This window comes from Acipenser ruthenus, chromosome 12 (assembly GCF_902713425.1).
Source record: "Acipenser ruthenus chromosome 12, fAciRut3.2 maternal haplotype, whole genome shotgun sequence".
NCBI lineage: Eukaryota > Metazoa > Chordata > Actinopteri > Acipenseriformes > Acipenseridae > Acipenser > Acipenser ruthenus.
Genome location: NC_081200.1, coordinates 9,714,771 through 9,730,893, shown reverse-complemented (window position 1 = coordinate 9,730,893; position 16,123 = coordinate 9,714,771). Strand labels below are relative to the sequence as shown.

The window sequence follows — 16,123 nt, the reverse complement described above, 5'->3', positions numbered from 1 at the left end:
TAATAAACATGGAACTTCAAGTTCATTCAAAGTAACATGCCTTCTGGTATCTGTTCTTGCCTATACGGCGGTGTAGTGGATTTCATATCTGCTTTTGGAAAAACATTTATGGGACTTCAAGAACTTTGGCAAATTAGTTTTCTTTAATAATAGTTTATTTAGAAAAATTGGTTAAAGGCTATACTTTTTACAATACATGCATACTTTCAACCTGCGTAGAAAACCATGCAAAGTGAAACTGCCGTGGATATTACCCTATTTAAGCTGCTTTAAGTTTGAGTGACATACTGATCCTACGCGTTTTAGTGCCCTATTCAACTTTGATGCTTGCATTCATTCCTTTCTGTCTCGGTGCACTGTCGCTTTAAATAATGCAAAAGTCTGCTATTTTAGTGTTGAGTTTCCATGGTGCCTGTTGATCACATGGACCCTCCTTGTAGAAGAGTAGGAAGAGGATTGGCGTATACACGAGTGATTGATCAGCTTTTCTTGTAGCGGACACAAGCAGGGAAAGAGGCGACCAGCGAGCAGGGAGATCCAAAATACTGAGCCATTCTCAACTCATCAATGATAGACACAGCACATTGTCTGCACACATCTTTCAAATGATCGGAAAAAAAAAGCTGATGCATGCAGGGTATTTCTGAACTGACTGGAAGAGCTATATTTAAGTGAAGCTACATATTTGCAATTTTGTTCTGATTTCAAGGGGAACATTTTTAAAAATGACCCTTGGTGTTTTATTGTTATGTATAATCTCATTCAGTGCTACAGAACTAGCGCCATCCTTGGAACTTAAACCTGACATGTAAGTGAACATTTATTTGCTTAAAAAAAAAAGTATTACAAATTATTTATTTTTATATTACTATAAAAAAATGAATTATTGATCTGTTTAGTGGAAACGGAAATACAGTATTGGATATACTTAACGGTGCACTTATCTGTGTATTTGCAGTCTGTTACTTTAAACAACTGCTCTGAATCTTCAATAATTTAATATAATTCAAGGCATTCTTCAGATGTTTAATGTTGCTGTTTAATCTGAAACTGGTCTTTCATCAAGTGTAGACTACATTATAAATAATGTCCCTAGTATGGAGCGAACATGATGTGAAGGAGAGGGAAGTAGAGGTGTTAGTATGAAACAGATCAATGGCTTGTGAGCATCGTTAATTGATACTAGGTAACTACTGTCTGTAGTGTGGAGTAACATAGCAGGTCTGATCTTTCGGAAAATGCATTGTCCACACACAAGTCTTGATTTCTCTGAATCACTAAATAAATAAACAGAACGATGTTTTAAAGGCTGTCTATTTAAAGTTGATACCCCAGAAGAGAACTTGAAGTAAATGATACATGATCAAATATAATTGCTCCACAATAATTTAGATGTGAATGGCACATCTATAAATCATTCTATAATAATGAGAAACCTTTAGTACAAAACCGGTTCTAACACAACCACGTTTTGATTTGAAAACACATTTCACTGGTCAATGATTGTTATTATGTGGCTATTTGCAGTATTGTATGAATTTACACTTGACTCGGAGTAGAATATTGTCAATGGAATTTAAAACAACTAGCTTTTGTAGTCACTAGATGTCGCACTTCTGTTTAGAATTAAACAACATAAACATTGCATAAACCTAAACTAACAAACAAACAAAAATGAACAACATTTAGATGATTCTGAAATAACAGTGTACACTCAATATATATATAATTTTTGCGGCTTGTTTTATTAAGTGTAATATTATTATTATTCAAGAATATTTTTGAAGAGTTTCTATGGAATTAAAGGGCAAAGAAAAAAGTACGACTGACTGAAAAAAAGATTAGTTTTAGATTTAAGTGTAGTTAAGTTAGATAACTAATAGTTATATCAAACTATGTTTGTTTTCTATCTTAAATTTGTATTCTGTTAAGGAATTGTGTTCTGATGTTTAGGAAAGTGTAATATACACAGTGCTATATTACATATTATTTTAGCAATTAAAAGTCTTTCTTGTTGGTTGATGCCTCTTTCTTAAGTAAAAGGTTGAGCAATTAGATACATTAAAATAACTCCTAATACAGACAACTGATTTTAGAATGTGTCGTATCCTTAAAACATTTTACTGCACCACACCTACTGGTTTTGAAGACCTCACAGAGCAATTATTATTATTATTATTATTATTATTATTATTATTATTATTATTATTATTATTATTATTTGTTATACCATGCAGGCAGTTTAAACCGATAATCTGAGAAGTCTCAGAAGTTCAAGATTTCAGATTTTAAAACTTCCTCAGGGAAATCCCTCCTCTCTAATTATCGAGTAATGCAACCTGGTGTAATTAGACCCCCTTAGTGTTGCTTGATTGCCTTGTTTACAGTAGTGTGCATTCATTTCTCATCATGCAACAGCAATACCAAACAAAGGCTGAGCCAGATCAAGTGTAGTGGTTCAAATATCATCTTGACAGAGCACAAATGTAAGTAAAGATAATTGAGATTTACAATATTGTAAATAATGATGTTTTGATGCAATACAGAACAATAAGCACCTTGCCTTGATTTATTTGGATAATTTGCATAGTCTGTGTCTGTTGAACCAGGTGTGAACTTCAATTCATGGCTCATTACTCTAGATCCCAAAAGCTAAGGTTGGGTCTGGTAACGTTTTGGATAAACTTGATCTGTTTTTTTTTGTTTTTTTTTTTTTCAATACACACAAACCAATGCCCCTCTGCAGCTTGGCATCAACATTTATAGAATGGCTTCAGCTTAACTATTTGTTGTACGCAATGTTGGGGAGTAATGCATGACATGTAATGCATTACTGTAATCTGATTACATTTTTCAGTAACTTGTAACTGTAATGGTTCCTTTCCAGACAGGTAATGAAATGTGGTAATGCATTACGTTTTATCTGAAAAGATTAGGTACTTTTACTATGGATAATGTATAACATGGAAATCGCAAAGTGCTTCAGCGGTGCAAGTCAAAATTTACATGTCACATTAATGCACTTTTCTCTAGAAAATGGTATCAGAGAAGTGAAAGATTGGGTTCGATAGCTGGATCTTCAAAGAATATTCTGAGCTGCAGCCTGACCAAGCTGAAAAAAAAAATACATTTGTAAAATGTAGTGTGCCTAAGAAGTATGTATTTGTAACTGAAACTAGTTACATTTTTTTAAGTAATACGTTACTGTAACGATTTTGTTCAAGTACCTTGATACTGTAACAGATTACTTTTTAAAAAGTGACTTCCCCTACAGTGGTTGTAAGAGGCATGTGTGTTAGTTCAGCTAGTGGGGCTTTTCCTTTAGCTAAACTAGTAGAGTCTTTGCCTTCCAGCTCACTGCACAGTTTGTTGATAGTAAACTTTTAAATGGACACAGTATTACTTTCTACTTCCTAAAAAGTCAAATAGTGAATTGGATTGTAGTCAATTTGTAGGACATACAATTAGAGATGCTTGTCACTAAGGTCATGGCACACAGGGGTGGAACACGATAAGTTTCACAATCGACTGCACTGTGCTTCCAATAATTAACAAAGAACCCTTTTCCAGACTTGAGAGGACACAGAGCTTTTATGGTTAACCTTACTTGCTTCTGCTGTGATTAGCAGCTAATACACGCTGTTGATTATTCTCTCAACATCCAATTAAGTCGCCCTGGATAAGGGTGTCTGCTAAGAAATAAATAATAATAATAATAATAATAATAATAATTAAAAATTCATCTCTTAACTCGCATACCCAGACAACATGAGTAAATAAGTTACACCAAGATACTTTGATGAATAAGGAAATCATGCATGCAGAATACTTGAAGAGCAACAAATAAAATCGTTTTTCATTTCAATAATGACAGATTCTATTCAGAATAATTTTAATGCTAATGTTTGCACTGTGCTTTGCTGTTCCTTTACCATGGTATACTGCAGTAAATGTCTGTCTGATCTACTCATCTTTCCTACTCGTATTCTGTGCTGTCTCTAGGCCTAACGTGTGTACAGAGCAGGAGCTGGCGATGATCGGGCACAGACAGCCATGTGTCCAGGCCTTCACTCGCATGGTCAAAGAGTGGAAACAAGGATGCACTGGACAGAGGTGGTGCGTTGGGTATGAAAGGAGGTAGGCCATTGCTTTAATGTCTTTAAGTAAAGCTTTCTAAATACGGGCTGTAGTCTTATAAACAATGCCAAGTACTACTTATTGAAGTAGGCATTAGCCTTTGTGTTTGTCTACATCATTACCTGAGAAATTATGATTAAGAGTCTAAAGTTATGGCTGAATCCTTTTCTAGCACCGCCAACACGTATTCTAATACAGTGTATTATATTTACAGAGTGTGATTTATGGATAATTCATTTGTATTTATCACTTGATCACAGGACTGGGTATTACACAGCTTACAGACAGGTATACAGCGTGGAGCTCCAAACAGTTTACAAGTGCTGCCCGGGGTGGACTCAGCAGGATGATGAAGTGGGCTGTCTGCACTGTAAGTGTATAACAGAGCAAGCTGTACATGCAGCCACGCAGCAGGAACACAGACTGTAGCTTATCAATGGGTTTCAGAAGGCTAGAGGAGGTCAGCAGACCAATGAGAAAAAATAAGCATTCCATTTATTGAGGAGCTGGGAATCGCTATTGGCCACTGTTTTAGTGAATGATTAATAGAATAGCAGAGCTTTTTCCAGTGTTTTGCAATGGTGTTACAATTGAGGACCCTATTATACAAGATGTTGATACCTTAATATATGCTTCCCATTAATTAATTAATTTACTATAGGCTTCTTTAAAGCTTAATAAAAAAATATATATATATAGATATAGATATAGATATAGATATAGATATAGATATAGATATAGACATAACATATACAGAATTTTGTGCTTCCCTTTGCCAAACTAGTTAAGGAAACATTTTTATGATACATTTGTCGAAAGACAAAACAAGCACCTTTAAGAAATGGAACAAAATATGTACAACTGACAGCTAAACCACTCTCTGTTGTGTATTTTCAGTCAGCAATCCGCGTGTCTTTGTTTCCGCAGCTGTGTGCTCTGCTGGTACGTGTTTCAATGGAGGGAAATGCTCTGATGGAGGCTCCCAGGTCTGTCAGTGTCCAAAAGGCTTCCAAGGATCCCATTGCCAGTATGGTGAGTGAGCGAGAGAGAGAGACAGCCATTCACACCTGTCTTCAAATAACCTGAGAACAAAGCAACAGCACTTGCACTTGTATGTTAAACAGGACTGCTCACTTCAATACATCCTTTAGTCCATTATACATGATTCCTTTGAATGTCATGTTCTTCTGCCTGGATACATGTGGTGGTTTATCATCTGTCAATTTAATGTTACGCCCCTCGGATTTCCTTCACGGGGAGGTAATATGCTAGTAGTAGGTATCACTTCTTCAATTTAACAGCAGGGAAATAATATTTACCTGCTGTGTATCTGTGCTTTATATTATAAAGATGTCCTTTTACTGTGATGTCACACCCTTTGACAGTAGGGGAGCTGAAACTGATTTCAAATCTGTTCTGCTTGTGAGCCAGATCAAACTGGTATTGAAACAGACTGTCATTCCCAGTTATGAATCTGGTTGTAGGTGCTAGTAATGCCTCACAAGTTAGTAGCCTACCACTGGTCATGGTTGAGGTATGTAGATAAGGCCTCTTGATTTCACCCTTATGTCCTCTTACTACAATTTAAAATGTATTTGCATTCATATCAAACAGTATGTAACTTTTAACCATTTTTATCTCAACAAATCAAAATCCTAGCAATACAAGTGTGTATATATATATATATATATATATATATATATATATATATATATATTATTTGTTTATTTAGCAGACGCCTTTATCCAAGGCGACTTACAGAGACTAGGGTGTGTGAACTATGCATCAGCTGCAGAGTCACTTACAATTACGTCTCACCCGAAAGACAGAGCACAAGGAGGTTAAGTGACTTGCTCAGGGTCACACAATGAGTCAGTGGCTGAGGTGGGATTTGAACCGGGGACCTCCTGGTTACATATATATATATATGATAGATAGATAGATAGATAGATAGATAGATAGATAGACAGACAGACAGACAGACAGACAGACAGACAGACAGACAGATATACTGGTATAAATGTAAAGTGCAAATATACTACCAAATACTATATATATTATATTCATTTTGTTTTTTAATTGACATCCAATCTTTCCCTTTTGTTTTGGTAAAGGTCCACAATGACTGGTAGTTCATTTTCCTCTAGCGGTATCTTAGACTCAGTACAAAACTAGACTCTCCCTACAGTCTGCAATTTGGTGAGATGGTTTTAGCTGTCACAGTTACTACTGACATGTTCCAGTGAGCTCAGGCTTTTCTATGATGTAGCTCACATGCAGGTTTTTTTTTTTTTTAATCCAATTATGACTTCTCTGGCTTTTCATATGTAGTTGACTTAAAAACATGTATCACTTCTCATCTGACCAATCGACTATAAGTTAAACATACAAGTATACAGTACACATCATATATAATAACACTCAGATGTCTTTTGCATTACAGCATTCTGTACAGCATACAGGTTTATCACAGTACCAGTCAGTGATATCAGAAAGGACAACTCTAAAGACATTGTACTGTTTCTCTAAGTGTCTGCCAGAAAAACTCTTCATGGGAATTGTGCTAGCCTATAAAAGTGAATTGTTCATTGATCTCTTCGACTTTAGTCTGTCTCAAACAAAAACTGTTTGATGTCTTTGAAATAGACTAACGAATGGATATATGTTATGGATAAACTCCTGCAGTGTTTTTGTGTTGTGTTAAAAGTGATAAAGAGTATTTTTAAAATCTTCTATTAGCAAATTTAATTATTTAGTATAGACTATTCAAAATATTGCTTGTAAGAAAATTAACTATTTAGTATAGACCATTCAAAATATTGCTTGTAAGAAAATGTATTTTAAAACCCTTAACACCATACCCAGACTTATAAGCCTTTAGCCTTATTACAATGCGGTTACACTTTAACTATAGACATTAAAATAATAACCAACTCTAAAGCCACTGTATACTAATACTATAGAAAACGCTTCCCAGTAGTGAATCGGGCCTACAGTGTGTAGAGATCGCAAGAAAACATCACTTCCAGAAACCAAACAAACAAAGAACAAAGTAACACACACTCAAAACCCCCCCCCCCAAAAAAACATACACACATTAAGAAAGAAAATGTTGTTTCAGCTTAGACCTTCCTCAGGAAATGCTAACTGAGAGACCAGGAGAGGCCTGACTACCCAAATATTGCTTTTCCACCTTTTTATTTTCCCTTACTGTGAATATTTTACATGCCTCTCAGTTGTTTACATTTTTTTGTCTCTAACATTACATGGAATAGATAACAATTAAGAACGAAATGTAATCCAAAGCTGCTCTGTGCTACCATATTGGGAATGAGAGATTATTGAAAATGACGCCTCTCCTGGAAGGTATCCAACAGCAGTGTTTCTCCTCAACTGCTAATTAACGGTTATGTTGGTGTTTGAAGTACTGCAGTAGCTTAAACCTGATTCCAAATGCTAACAAGGTGCTACCCTGGGAAATAGGTCTGGGACAACTTTTTTGTTTGTTTGTTATATAAGTGTTTTAAAGTAAAGAAAGGTTATTTCTACCTGTCAGTTAGAGCTTGTCAGTGTAAACCAAACCTAGCACATCTATTCTGGTCAGTTTTTAAGACCACCGCAAAGCATTTAATGTTTTTCACAATAGGAGCTAGAATACTTAGTCTCCTCATCTTTCAAGGCAGTCTTTAAAACATATTTTCTTGTGATCTGAAATACATTACCCTTGAAATATTAGTTTTCATGTCTAATTTCAGTACTTCAGTGGAATAAAGTTACACTAACATTGCAGCCTCCTGCCAGTGCCACGTCATTTCTACATGACAAATGCTTTTACCTTCACTCCTTGTGTGAGCTTGGAACAGGGAAGGACTTTGAAGCAAGTTCTTTGCCAAAGAAAAGACAATGAGTCCCCATCTGTAAGTTTGCATTTCTCAGATGCAAAAACATGTACTTATGAATTAATTATTTTATTTATTGCTATAGTGTATCACATTGTATACAGTTCCTCCTATCGGGGTATTACTGAAAACAGATAATGATTATTCACAACCAAAAGATCACATATGATTAAACACTAGAATACTAGTTGTGCTAATACTATACATATAATATAATAGGTAATACAATACCCAGATATTGTAACTGGTAATATCTATTTGTGGTTGATATTTTGTAATAAAACCAGTTATTATATCCTAATTTTGTTTCCGTTAGGTATTATTCTTTTTATATACACTGGTTCAGTCTATGGAACCCACATTAATAATGTGTTTTAATGGACATGTTTCCGTGATTTTCCAGGCTGTGCTCACAAAGTTCACCTGCAGAGTTCTTTTCAGTTGAATCAAGACGCTGAGAAAAAAATAAGAGGACTTTATCAAAGTAATGAATGGTCTTTTGTGGTTGATAAAAAGCAGGCTTCATTGTCTTTCAGCTTGATTTGAGAGGGGTTCCTTGCTTTGAGAATCCTGAAAAAAAAAAAACAACAATCTTTAGAAATGATATTGGCCTTAGGAAATACAAAAATCTTTCTTTCTTTCTTTCTTTCTTTCTTTCTTTCTTTCTTTCTTTCTTTCTTCTGTGACAGTTCTAGAAGTTAATAAGTGCTCATCATAAAATCTTTTTACAGCCGTTTCCATAAAATGTGTTACTGTGGCACTTGACTGTTAAACCCATTAAAGAGCCTAGACCTGTAGGGAGTTGTCAAAAACCAGTCCGTTCCCTAGAGCCTCTGTTTAGCACACACTACCAGTCATGCCACTGTGGTATACATTAAAATATTTTTGTGATGTGCACTAATGCACACTTCAGAGAACTATAAATAAAATGCTTCATTTGTTTTAGGCTGGTTTTAGGTGAGATGAAAGGTGAGTGAAATTATGTGGTCCAACCCTTTTTTTTTGCTATGATTTTATAGCTTTTTGCTGATAGCTTCTGGCAACAAGATCAAAGAAACCATACAAGCAAAATTTTGTGTTGACCAAATATGCAACCTACAAATGCACTATTATTTTAATCATGCATTGTTTCCATCTTGGCTCCAACCACTGTATGATTTCTTTATGCACATTTATTTAATACATTTTTGGGTTTATTGTAATATGGAAAGAAGGTAATCTGTTTTTATAGCAGTGGCTGGAAATAAAATGACTGTATTCTCCAAGGCTTTCTTCCATAACTAACTTCAGTTTGATTTAATTTTCACCAGAGACAATATAGCTTCTTGTTTGTTCTGCTAGGACCCAGCAAACATCTGGCTGTAATTACATGTTTAAACAAGAAATCTCAGCAGCATGCCTTTAGAGAACTGTTTGCATTCTAGTAGCGCTCATGGTTAGTCTGTGGAACAGAGATAACAGCATGGTATATCTTTAGCTTGCAAGGAACCTCTGTCCCAAGAAGCAAGTCTATCTAAATAATTACATTGACCCATATTGATTTGTTTGCTTTAAATCTGATCTGTCAAAGTGACAACCTCATGTATCTACTTTTGAAGCGTTTTGCTCTTTAATTGTAACCAATTTTCATGGCCATTTAATTAAACTGAAGAGGAAAAACAGAAACCAAGACTCTAATTAAAGAGAAAACTATGTGGTTGTCTATATGAATGATTCCACTTCAAATGCCACCTTTGAACTTGCCGAGTGTTCACAGTAATAATTGTGTCTCTGGTACCTGTACTGTACCTCAGTGAATAGCCTGAAAACAATTGACAGAGACATTCAATCCATATAGAAAGCAAAGCACATTTATCAAGGTTCTTGTTTTGTTTCATTAAAAGTTGTATTGTACTTTCTGCTGGTTCAATGAGGGAGATTTCTTATGAAAAACATTTAGTATCATTGTTAAAAAATACAACTGCATCAGTTTCTTTAAAACCAGACCCAGACCAAGGTACTGTAGTCAAGTAAAACTACAGTATTAGACAAACTCAATTCGACCTTTTGGCAACTGCCTTCAACTATGTAATAAAGCAGACTTAGTTCCGGATGTTATGGATGATTTACTTGAGTATTTCTTTTGACAACAGGAGTCGTTTGAGGCGAGCAATTAAATTAATTGACAATAAATAATATATCAAACCGCGAGCCCATTTTTATGGAACATAAATGAACTTGCTCAACATTCTATCTGTATTATATATGTCTTATTTTATAACTGCACAAAAACCATAAGAAACTTTTATATTGATAGTTAAATTGCAATTCTAGTACACAGAGCTTGCAGAGACATGATTGATAATGTATGCTCTGTACTTTTAATCCTTTTTTGTATGAAACACATGAATGAAAAATATCCTTACTTTCAAACACACAAGTGGCTTGAAAATCAGTCTCACAGTAGTACTTTATTTTTAGTTTTATAATTTTTATTTTTATTATCTATAGACTTAAAGATAAATGATCTTCGGAAGAATATTTATCATGGTGAAACTAGAGCGAGAAAGATATTTAATGTAAATTACCACCCAATCTAATTAGAATTAGTCGAATGAATGGGACGTTATCAAGGAAAATCATCCTATAGGAATGGGCCAGTAGGTACCTACTAGCCTCCCAACAGGTAGAGTAGGTCCGGATCAAGAGCTTTAATGGACGCTAGATGGTGCTAAACAAGCAATGTTGAAATAATAGTAACAGTTAGTTTAATAGTAACACATTTAGGTTTAGGGGTAGAGATTATAATAATAATAATAATATATTTATTTTTTATAGCATCTTCCATAGTGGACCACCATCACAAAATACTTTACAGAGGTAGGCTGTGAACTGTGCATTATATGCAGAGTTACTTACAATAGGACATTGATTTAACATCTCATCCACAGGATGGAGCACAAGGAGGTTAAGTGACTTGCTCAGGGTCACACTGTGAGTCAGTCAGCAGCAGAGGTGGGATTTGAATTGGTGATCTTCTGGTTACAAGCCCTGGACTTTAACCACTGGACCACACACAGGTTAGGTTTAATGGTAGGGATTCGATTAGAATCGACTGATTCTAATCAGATCGGCTGAAATTACAGTTCTCAAGTGGTACATAAATCATCTGCAATGTACACATTTTTAAGTCCTTCCTAGTAACTACATCTGTTGCACACAGTGAACCATATTTTGCAATGACTTTCTGTATTTTACAATGCAAATATATGCATTTTGCATGAAATGGTGATACAGGAAATTATATGTTAATTACTTAATGAAATACATATCGGTTTTGTGGTCCAATCATTAATTTCCAATTAATGGACTATTAACTATGCATCGTTATATTGCTTTACAATAAATTAAAAATGACTTATCTATAGACTTGGGGAGTGTGTGGTTTTATGGAATATAATTACACACTCATCTTAGAGAAGATAATGATATTTCTTTAGAGGTGAAATCTTTGAAGGAAAGGTAAAGCTAAGCAAATAGTGTGGTTTGCCTTTTAGATTTTGGGCTGACAAGGAGTGCCTAGCACAGTGCTTTTATCCCATGGTTTCACAGTAGCAGGTCATTAACCACTCCTGTTGATCCTAAACAAACACATGAGGTTTACAAGTAAAACACACCCGAGTGTTTACGTGGTGGTTCTTCTTCGGTAAATATTTAGCCTTGCAGAAGCCGTGACTTTCATGCTGCAGTAACACATTGCTTTCAATGAGGGGCCCTTGGAAAACACTAAGAGATAAACAGATTAACTTTTTTTTTTTTTTTTCTGGTTCTAATGAGGTAGCTAATAAAAGGGTTGTAACTTAATCCGTTTGGAAAATGGATACACCCTTTGTAGATGTGTTGTAAAGGTAGCTCTAAGAAAATCAATTGTATATGTATAAGATTACAAAAAGTATAGGAAGTAGTATCATAAGAAACAACACAGTCAGATCCCAGTTGCCTACAAATAAATGTACTGTATTATGTAGCATAAAAGTTCATAAAAGTTCAGTTCATTTTTACAATCATAACATCTTACTGTCATCAATGTTTTTAACAGTATATATATATATATATATATATATATATATATATATATATATATATATATATATATATATATACAGTTGTAGTCAAAAGTTTACATACCCCAATGGCAATTTATAATTTAAATAGATGTCTACAATTATTTACTGTATTTCAGCCAATATCAAGCAATGCTATGATATTATTGTCTACACGGTGATAGAAATTTCAATATGATAATGCAGCACCTAATTCTAGAAAAGTCTAGAAAATGCTTGATTGTAGGTGAACATCCTTTGAGAGTGTAATAGGGTTAGGCATGATTGCTGTCATTACAAATAAGTAAATATGGGAAAAAGTAAAGAGCTATCTGAAGACCTTAGGCAGAAAATAATTTATTGTCATAAAGCTGGAGAAGGATACAAGATTTCCAAGCATTTGAGTATCCCAATTCAACTATTGTTTCTATTACCATGATACTGTCACAATGCTCCCTCCATCTGGAAGAAAGAAGGTTTTTTCAATTGTAATTGTAAACATCTATTTCTTCTAACCTTTTATCCTCATCCACAAAAGAAAAACTTTTGCTACAAAAGATTTTTACTATAATTATTTGTTTTCGTGAAATTTCTAGAAATTATACATTTCCATTAGGGTATGTAAACTTTTGACTGCAACTGTATATGTGCAGACCTGTCTTCATTACTACAATAGGAGAGACAGTAAAATGACGAGCCCTACTGCACTGAAAAGGTTAATGAACTTGTCAGTACAAAGCTGTGGTGACCTGGGGAGATGGGGACAGAAGCTGCTCAAAGCTGACTATTGTTAGAAGTTATACATGTACAGCTTCCCATTGTTATGCACTATTATAATATTAACTGCCATAACTGACACAAGTCCTCTTTTATTAAATGTGTTTTTGAAGAGCTAGACCTGCAAGGTACAATCTTGTTATTGTAAAATATTGTTCATTCATTATCAGTAATATGAGAAAGGGTCAGTAGTTCATGTAAAGACACAAGACTAGCAGTAGAGCATGTCTATTTATGTAAGCTCTTTAGAACTTACTTAAATATAAAGTAAAGAAAATCTGTTTTTACTGAATGCATTGAAAAGGAAAAGCGTGAGTACTCAAGTGTGCTGCTTAGTCTGTAGTAAAACAATATTATATTTGCTGTGTACACTTTTTAACTAGAGTGTGGCTTTGCCATTATAATTCTCAACATCCAGTTTATTGCATGAATTCTATCATTTCCATTTACCTTTCCCAGCTAATAGTTGATTGAATTTGGCCATATATTATTGCAGATGATGAGTAAAGTAGATTAAAATAATTTTAATAAAATCATGTTTCTTAAAAAAAAAAAAAAAGGGATTGAAACACATGGTGGGTCTATTTCAGCTTTAAAATGTTCAGTGTGGGGCTAACTGACATGTACAGGGGACAAGCTGTGTGCAATTGCTATGTAAAGCACAGCAGTTGAGTTTGAGCAAAATGTTATAATTCTAATGACCATTTAATGACACTCATAGAAACGCTAGTCACTGCCCAATGTCTGCCTTTGTATCTTTTATACTAGATAAAGCACAGTTTAGGGGCCTGTGTTTAGACATTAAGATATATTTAAGCATGGTAAATATTAAACATGTGAAATGTTACATATAATGTAATGCTGAACACATACGATTTCAATTGAACCTGCTCTACGTTAAAAGTCAATTGCATTACTATGAGGTGTGAGTGGATGTGAAATGCTAGTAGGATCATTTTGACTGCTGCCCTCTGCTTTTACATATTCTCAAAACATTTCTAAAAGGGCACTCTCTACAAATGTCATGGGGGGTTCTTACATTTCATTACACGACTCTCGTTGTGGTGAATTCTAATTCAGTTAGACCAGTAGAATCCTCAAAGGCCATGTGTGTGCTAACCTTTTGAGAAAAACGAGTATTTCATTTTTATTGTAGAAACTATTTATTTGCAAGAGCTGTAATCTTTACTAAAGTTCTTACAACTATCCCTTGGCAGCCAAGAGAAACGTAAGTTAGCCCCCCAAAAAAACCAATCCTAATTAATCTGTTTAAGAAAACATTAGCATTTTATCATGTATTGGCTAAATATTTGGATTGCTTGTTTAAAAATAATGAAAACACCAAATTCCATAATTGTAAAACCTGCATCTGAAATTGTTTTGTGGGGGGAAATGGCAGTATCTAATGAAACAAAATGTTTTGTCTTTTTATTGCATTTTATTTTACAGCGGCAACTGGATTATCAAATTACCGTGTGAGATATTCTGACTGGAAAATATGTTCTGACTGACACTTTTCTACTAATACCTGTTTCCTAGGCAATGGTGAATAAGATCATTCTTACAACATGTTGCATTTTCCTAGTTTTCATCATTACATGAATCCCCATTGTGTTATATGCCAAGCAGTGAACCCCAATGCACATTGTTTGTCATTAAAATCATGGGAATACACCACATGCTTTCAGTTATTTGCTGTAGGGGGACTATTGTGTGCCTCTGTTCCTACAGTATAGTTAATTTGTCTTCCAATAGTTATACAGGAGAATACACTTGGTAGGCCTCAGTGCATGTGAGTAACACTTGGCATCTTCTGTACACCTTTCACTTGGGATTACTGTTATGTTGTTCTTTTCAGATTGTCAGGGGAAGCAGGAGAGTCTCAATGTTTCATGTTTATTTTTATGTCTGTTATCAGACAGGGCTGCCATTCACTATCAGCACACAACCAGAAATTGGATCACTTTCTGTATCTGGCAGGGTAAAGCCTAGAGGACACCTTTTTGTGACTCCCCTTGTAATGTTGCTACAATAGTTACCACTGCAGGATATCCTGAGGCCTCTCCTTTTACCGCTGTCTCATAATACCTTGATTAAAGTTCCTGGATTAAGGTATTAGACTTCATCATGGCTGAGAACTCTGTGTTAGTTGTAATTGAAATGGCATTGGGGCAAACAGTGATTCTTTTTCAGATCATAGAAATGAGATTCCTTTGGTTGGACCCCCCCTCAAGCTCCACTATTGTATTCCCATCTGTTCTCTTCCGTTTTTGTTCTGCTTACATGCGACAAGATTCTTCAATCCTACAGGAATAGTTAAAGATGTAATGTTTTGCTCAACTTAAAACGGAGACTTATGTTCCGAAAGGGCAAACTGCTTCAGCATCTGTCTGTTTATGTATTTTTCAAACTAGTGGACCTCAAGTTTATTGACCACAGGCTCATTAGTGTTTTTAACATAAGGTCGAGGATATTCATGTTTTTCTTTCTTGTCATTTAAATAACGTACATATTCCAAAATACACTGTATAAAATAAAATTACATTAAAATGCAGATGTATCTAATGGAACAAAAGCAGATATCAAGAGCACAGAGTAGTAGATTTTTAATACTGCTACATCAGTATTGCAGATTATGTCAGATGCTCACAGGTTAAGGACCACTGTGTTAAACAGTTTACACTTTTTAGAACATTTTCACATTAATAATTTATGATGAGATTCCTTGTTGGAACATACAGAAATAATCCAAACCAAACCTGTATGAATGTATCTAGACAAGAAAAAACTTTAATAAACTGGTATAAACATAAATCCCTCAACTCGGTAAAGTAACATTTTTTATACCTTTATTATGGTGGTTTTAAAAAAAGACAGACAGTAACTCTTCTGTTTCCTGCCCGAGATAGACAATACAGGAAGTTGTTAAAAATAATGAATTAGTGAGTGGGCTTGAGGGTACTGTACATTAGTACTTCCTATATTGGAATGTAGAAATAAATAAATCTGCAGTTCATGTTGTCAGGAAAGATGATATTGAATACACTTGCTTTGAGGTAATATAGGAACCATACACTGGAGATACTGGCAGGAAATGAAATGACCTATTTAACAAATCAGAGGAATTACAACTCACAAGCTGCATTTATAAATATTGAAAACAGTTAAGTAGAAAAAAGGTTACTTAAAGATATTTTGAACATATTCTTCGACAGAGTGTTTCTTAAG

General features: G+C 34.6%; 1 protein-coding gene across 1 annotated transcript in view; it reads left to right on the top strand.

Annotated features, from left to right (window-relative positions):
• Positions 1-413: 413 nt before the first annotated feature.
• LOC117416941 (multiple epidermal growth factor-like domains protein 6) overlaps positions 414-16,123 on the top strand; it is an 82,459-nt gene continuing 66,749 nt past the window's right edge. The window contains exons 1-4 of the mRNA XM_034028449.3: positions 414-808; positions 4,003-4,137; positions 4,398-4,507; positions 5,065-5,169. Of these exons, the coding sequence (XP_033884340.3) occupies positions 726-808; positions 4,003-4,137; positions 4,398-4,507; positions 5,065-5,169 (433 nt within the window). The 5' untranslated portion in view covers positions 414-725. The remainder of the gene's footprint in view (positions 809-4,002; positions 4,138-4,397; positions 4,508-5,064; positions 5,170-16,123) is intronic.